General features: G+C 40.9%; 1 protein-coding gene across 1 annotated transcript in view; it reads left to right on the forward strand.

The window, feature by feature from the left end:
- The first annotated feature begins 547 nt into the window (after positions 1-547).
- The window catches only part of LOC101640236 (zinc finger protein OZF-like), a 19,328-nt gene continuing 12,494 nt past the window's right edge, over positions 548-7,381 (forward strand). Inside the window, exon 1 of the mRNA XM_045289742.1 lies at positions 548-792. Within this exon, the coding sequence (XP_045145677.1) occupies positions 790-792 (3 nt within the window). The 5' untranslated portion in view covers positions 548-789. The remainder of the gene's footprint in view (positions 793-7,381) is intronic.

Below are 7,381 nucleotides of genomic sequence, written 5' to 3' on the forward strand. Positions count from 1 at the left end.
ATTGTTCTTGTAGTTTTCTCACATTGTAACGCTTCATGGGAGTAGAAAGCCTCATCTTTTTCCTGAGTAGAGGCTGGTGGTTTCAAACTACTGATCTTGCGGTTAGCAGCCCAATTTCCCGGCGAGAGTTTTTTTTTTTTTTTTTACATCTATTTGTGTAGTTCCAGTCACTCATTTTGTGGAGTCACATGACCATGGCTGAAATGGCCATATAAAAGCAATTCATTGCACTGTAACATTGTAATGCTGTAAATGAGATAGTTTTTAAAAAACAAGACAACGCAACATTGTTCCCTGAGAACCCATATTGATGTCCTGCAACATGTTGATGTCCTATAACAGCATTTGTTAATCTATTCAGGGGCTCAGTGATAGGGATGCAAGCGTGTGCTCTGGAAGACTGGAGCCCGTTCTGCTTTAAATGCAAATACTGGAAACACTGCCATAAGCCTGGAAGGAAGCCCTTCCCCGGGAAAGAACTAATGGCTAAGAACTTCTCTCTGGATCCTTATTCAACAGTCTCCCCATCCTTCTTCCATTTCAGGTACCAAGTGTGGTACAGGGAAAACCAGTCCAGTCCAGGCTGCTGGGGACCTTGAGTGACCACCTTGTACATACCTGCAGTTGCAAGTAAGGATTTCATCTGCTCCGATTGCCTGTCTAGACCACGCATTCATCTGCCTCCAAAGTGCCTACTGGTCCCCCTTCTGTTCCCATACCTCTCACTGAAGCAGCGTCCGGGACTTAGAGAGGACATTTGCATAGACTTCCAGAAGCTGGAGCAAGGAAATGGTGAGTACCACAGAGAACTGGGTTATTCGTGATGTAACTGGGTAAGGCTCATTATAAATTGATGGAGGACCAGCTGTGTATTCTAGACCATTTGGTTCCTTAAAGAGATTTAAAAAGTTGGCAGAGGAAACCAAGGGTCTGGGACCTCAGAGGCATCCTAAGTAAGACCCTGCTCTACTGTCCCCGCACCCTTTCTTTCTATATATGTGTTTTTCGATTCCTGAGTGCCTGGGGTCATCTTTAGTGCTACTTGAAGAACTGCCACCATGCGATATTAACATCCCCGTCCTATGCCTCGGTGATCTGTGCTAGTGACAGGATCCCCTGACCACAGCCTGCAGACAGTAGATCTGGCTGAAGAGAGTGAGCCATTCTTGTCCCATCACTACAAACTGTTTCCTTGGGTTCCCCAGGAAGTCTTTTCTATGTAGTTCTAAAACTATAGCCCCAGCTCTCATATGGGGTGATTAGGTAAGAAAGAATGGAGAAAGTTAATGTGGGGACCCCTTGACTCCTTTTATGGCTTACTGGGTAGGGCATGATGGGCTCATGGCATCACTAACAGAATGAAACTAGGGACAGTGGGTCTAGCTGGATCATGGGCAGGATTCTCCAAACCCCACCTTTTTTGCTATTGGGAAATGTTTTGCCTAAAGGCTCTCAGATGTGTGAGAAGTGTGTTTTTGTTCTTTTCTTTTTATTGTTTAGTTTAGGTCCTTGTCCTCCCACATACCTTTGCCCAGAGCTGACATTAACGTCTTATCATTTCAACTGCTCTCCGCAGTCTTGAATTAGAACCTGAAATTAAAGTGTTCTCTGTTTTTTACTATAAATGTTAACACATTGGATGAGTGCATTTAAATTGGGGGCTTATTTCCACTGGAATAAAATTGAAAGATTAGCTTGTGGTTTTCTGCTGAGAATTTTTTAAGTACATGAATAGAAGGCCAGTCAAACAATACATATTTTAACTGATGTAAAACTACTTTAATGCTTACTTAAATCTTGAAATGCTTCTATTACTTGTAAGAAATCAAGTGTTGATTTCTACTTGTAGAAATCAGAATTTCTAATGTGTTAAATAGTTTAGTCATTTTAGAAACATAAACTGTACATGTCGACTTTTGGTCATTAGAAAGATAGCTCTATCTTAGTTGTATGTTTTTTAGCACAAGTGTATTAGCTGATGTAAAGGAGCCCTAGTGGCGAGGTGGTTGCTCGTTGGGCTGTAATCCACAAGGTCAGCCGATCCACAGAAGAAAGACAGGCTTTCTAGTCCATAAACAGTGACAGTCTTGAAACTCACAGGGACAGTTCCACACTGTCCTGTGGGGTTGCTGTGAGGCGGCATCAACTCAATGGCAGTGAGTTTTTGGAGTTGAGTGTTAGCTGATATAATAATACACCCAAATGACTACATTTTAAATAGTTTTATAATTACAAAGGAAAATCCTTGGTTAAGAGTTTAAATATTTATTTTTTTACACATATTAAAAAGTGCAAGGTCATTTCCTTACACTATGGCTTTACAGTAAATGGTATTTTAAAGTTGTAAATTCATTATGAACACATATGGTATACTGTATGAAGCTTTGCTTCCACTCTACTTCTCATCCAGCCCCTTCCTCTTCAATTAGACAGCTTTCTTTACTGTATTTGGAAGCATTTGCCAGTGTTTGTGTAAAAACAAGTGAGTGTAAACAGAAACCTATTGCCTCTCCTTGGTTACACAAAACATAGCATGGCATTTGCGCATGTTCCTCACCAAATTATCCTGGAGATCTTTTTCATAACCCTGTTTTTAGTGTTAGTTTCTGTTGAGTAGATTCCTGCTCAGGCGGCCCCAAATGGCAACCATAGGGCTGTAGTCCAGGAATTGTCAAGGTCTGACCTTTGGTATGTCCACAGCCAGGCTTTACTTTCAAGGTACCCGTGGGTGAAGTCTAATTGCTAACTTTAATGAGTAGCCCAACTTTTAGCTGTTTGTGCCACCCAAGGATTTCTTTGACAGCACTAGCAGTGCTGACGACAACATCATCAAAACCCAAACTGAAGCAGAGGAGGCCATTTCAAGTCGTGGAGAGCCATGTGTTACAGAGCAGAACTAAGTTCCGTATGGGTTTTGTAGCTTTAGAAATGCAGGACTTTTCTTCTATAGTACCACTGGGTAGGTTCCAACAGTCATCCTTTTGGTGAATAGTCCAAGACAAACCATTTATGCCATCCAGAGACCTTCTAAAATTACCTGTCGTTATTGCTCCTTTTGTTAGATGCTGATGAGCCAGTTCTGATGCCTAGGGATCCCGTGAGCAAGAGAATGTAACATTGGTTAGTCCTACCTAGTCTTCACCATGGGTTTAAACCCCTTGCTGGCAGCAACTGTGTTCATCTCATTGAGGGTCATCTTTTAGGCTTTACCAAGCACTGTGTCCTTCTTCACTAGGATGTCCATACTTTACCAAGTATAATGTTTTACTCCAGCAACCTGATCACACGTCCAGTATCTCCAAGCTACCTGAGACGAAGTCTTACCAGTCTCCCTTCTCAGGAGTGCTCGTGCTTGTATTGTACTTCTTGCAAGCCACATTGGTTCATGCTTTTGGCCGTCCACAGCACGTTCAGCCCTCTTCACCAGTACCATAATGCAAAGGCATCAGTTTTTCCTGGCCTCGAACAGTTGCACCTTCGTCTTCAAGGGACATCTTTGCTTTTGAACTCTTTCAAGAGGTTTTTGCTGCAGCAGATTTGCCCACTGCAGCATGCCATTTGATCTCGTTAATTCTGCTCTAGTGGGCATTGGTTGTAAAATGAACCAACATTTGACAGCATTAATCTTTTCTCCATGAATTATGATGTTACTTAATTGCTCTACTTGTGAGATTTTTTTTCTTTTTATTTTGTTCTTGAGAATATACAGAGCAAAGCATCTGCCAATTGATCAACTTCTACATGGAAATTTTAGTGACATTGATTATATTGTTTACATTCTTTGAGTTGTGCAACCATTTCTGCCCTCCTTGTGTGAGTTGGCCCTCCTTCATTAAACATAAACTCATTATCCCCCTAAGGTGACTATCTAATCTTTCAAGTTGCTGTTTTTAATTTCATCCTATTTAGGGAGTTATTAAAAGAGCAAAATGAGCAAAGCAGGCTTTTTTTTTTGATCAGTTAAACTACATTATTTAGTTTTAAGAAGACTTCAGGGAAGATTTTAATTTAAGGTTTAAAGATTACCTCAGAGCAATAGTTCCAGAGGTTCAGCCACTCTCTGGCTTCAGAAAGTCTAGAAAATTTAAAATTCTGTTCTACATTTTTCTCCTTTTGTTTAGGATTCTTGTTTGGAATCTATGTTAGGCTGAGTTCTCTAGAGAAGCAAAAGTAGTGATACTTCTGTATAAAGAGAGAGAGTTACATAAAGAAAAGGACTCTTTTGCCCTCAGTGAAATCATGAATATAGGTTACATTTTAACATTTTGTCATTGGTTTTCCCTTTGGACCCATTTTTAATTTGTTCTAGTTTTATTATTTTATGCTTTCATTTGGATTGAAGTTTTTCTGTTTTATTTTGTTGTTGTTGGGGGTATTGTATTATTTTCTTGATATGAAATCCAGGCTAGGTAAATCTATAGACAACAAATGAATTGTTTCTTGGTTATGACAGGGGAGGTTAGGGAGAAACACAGAGCTAGTAATAATGAGTACAAAAAGGAAGAAAATGTTATAAAATAGCCACAAAAAGTAAAAGGAAGAAAATGACTCTCACAACTATAGAGGCAATTAAGTTCAGTCTGGTTCAAGTCCATGGGTCAATTCTTAAATGGAGATTCTTTCTAGGCTCACGTAGCTGCAAGAAGCAGGAAGGCAAACCAAGAGGGTCACAGGCTAGTGGATGCAGAAGCAGATGATTCCAAGGTCAGCAGGTCAGGCAAAGTCCAGTGAGTGAATCCAAGGATGGCAGGTCAGACGGCAGGCTATAGATGGCTCACAGGGGTGGTCAGCCGGCAGAATGGCAGATTGTTGGCTGAAGTCCAAAGAACTGAAGGTCAGTGAGCCAGGTGCAGGATCCAGATCCAGCAAGGAGCTCCCCATGTTTACTTATATGGGAAGTAGGCCACACCCCTAAGGAACCTTCCTCAGGGCTGTGACCTCAGAAGGGAGATTGCATACCACATTCTCACAACTGATTGGCTGCCATTGCAGATCCCATTATGGATTTTATTACAATGTGTTAGGTAATATGGGGGATTACTAGATCTTAACTGCCAAACTGCTGAGAATCTTGGCTGAGCCAAGTCGACACAGACTTAACCCTCAGACTCTTTGATCCAAATATTCAGTAATGGTAGCCTGTTACTACCTAGATCTGGTATCTTGGCAAAAGGGAAATTAGTCATACATTCTATATCATCCTGATATTCCTAACCCTTCCTCCTATGAGGTGAATAGAGAACAGTTGTTGGGCCTTTGGCCACTTGTAAGTTTTTAGGACCCTAAGAACTATGAGGTAGGACAGAAACACGAAGCTTGTTATCAGTCTACCCTCCGAACTAAGGTTAAATCCCATGAGGTGTTTACATAAGCAGCCTCAGCAACTGCTTTGTCCTTTCTTTTTTGTAATTATCATAAATCTGAGGGTAGTTAAAAGAATAATGCTCCTAGAGTTCTAGTACATACATGGAGTTTTCTCAAACAAAATGCTTAAATGTGTCTCTGTGATCAGTGGATGGCTACTGAAATACACTGGTTTAGTCCTCAGTAGGGTACCCTCAAAAAAGAGGATGGATACAAAAGCGTTGCCTGGAAATCAGCTAGCTCTAAGGGCTGATCTTTGCATCCATCTTTAAGCAACATTGAAGCTAATGAAGATGGCTTTATGGCACTCATTGTAACCAGGCATGAGACTTGCATTTACCAATGTGATCTAGGGAGCAAGATCCAATCAAAACTGACTTTCAGGGGGATTTGCTGGGCCACGTAATCTCAAGATGGAGCGGTCAGTTTAGAAGGCTTTGGTAACTGATTTTTGCAATTCCAAAGGGGTCAGTTTGGTAGAATTTCTAATAGGACACAAGACGAGCATGGGCACTCCTTAGGAAGAAGTTTTAAGAAATATGAAAACCGCCTTGGTGAGAAGAAGTCCAGCACTTGTGCCATGTCATTTTTTCCCATCATGACAATGCACCTGCTCACTCTTCGAGGGTAGCAAGTGCTGCCCTGGAGAATTTCGTTGTGACACCTTGTCCCATCTGCCCTACAGCCCTGATTTTGTCCCGTTGGTTTCCTTTTGTTCCACAAACTCCAAAAACCTTAATAGGAACATGGTTTGAGTTCCGTGAGGACCTAGCACTGCAATTTGACACGGTGTGAATGGAGAGTGCAGAATTCTTTAGGGGTCGGGGATAATGGTTAAAAAGATGGAAATAACACTTATAGGCATGTATAGACGTAGATGTGGTATATTTTGAGAAACTTTTACTTTTTGAAATGTTTACTTAATAAAGATTTCTGATTTGATAGGAATACCTTTTCCCTACCCTCATATCTGTCACACAACCTTTGACAGTGCTACTTTTTACTAATCTACAGCCTATCGACAGCAGTGCCAATCATGTACTGTGCACTCCTACCCTTACTGAATGTGATTTTTCTATTACCATTATTCTACTTTGCCCATTTCCTTCTGTTCTTAGTAAACCTCTGCTGTCTTTTTCTTGTCTTTTTATATAAGTGACAGCATACTTTTTTTTTTGCCTTTTCGTAGCTGATTTATGGCTCTCAACCTAATGTCTCCAATCTCCATCAATATTGTAGCATGCGTTATGCCTTTGTTTTTTCTACTGGCTGAGTAGTATTTCACTCTATGAATGTTCCACATACTGTTTTTCCATTCATTTGTTGATGGGCATCAAGGTTTTTACATTTTTGGTATTGAAATCTACAGTGATTAGTGTACACGTTTCGCTTTCATGTCTTTTGAGTGTATAGCTATAGGAGTAGAACTGCAGAGTCATGTGGTAGTTCTATTTTTAGTTTGTTGAGGCACTCCCACACTTTTCCACGTTGTTGGTGAGTCTGACCTAACTCGTAGGGATCCTGTGTTCAACCGAATGAAGCACTTCCCGGGCCTGCACCATCCTCGCAATGGCTACTTCTGTTTGAGCTCATTGTTGCAGCCACTGTGTCGATCCATCGTGTCAAAGGTCTTCACTGCTTGACAAGCATGGTGTTCTTTCATTTTCTGATTGGAATGCTAACCAAAAGGCGAGCAGCTCAAACCCATCAGCTGCTCCACTGGAGAGGGATGAAGCAATCTATTTCTATAAAGATCTACAGCCTCTGAAACTATGAGGCTTATAGGGACACTATAAGTTGAAATCTACTCAATCGCACTAGGTAGGATTTTAGTACAATGTTGAGTATTGAATAGAAATAATGAGCAATGATGTGATGGTTAAAGTTGTTGCCAACTTGGCTGGGACATGATTCTAAGTGGTTTGGGAGTTATGATGTAGACATTCCCCATGATGAAGTCTGATATGAATGGATGTTTCATGTTCATATGACTTTGGGAGTTATGATGTAGACATTC

Source organism: Echinops telfairi, unplaced genomic scaffold, assembly GCF_000313985.2.
Source record: "Echinops telfairi isolate 266 unplaced genomic scaffold, ASM31398v2 ScPeMD7_30;HRSCAF=105, whole genome shotgun sequence".
Taxonomy (NCBI): domain Eukaryota; kingdom Metazoa; phylum Chordata; class Mammalia; order Afrosoricida; family Tenrecidae; genus Echinops; species Echinops telfairi.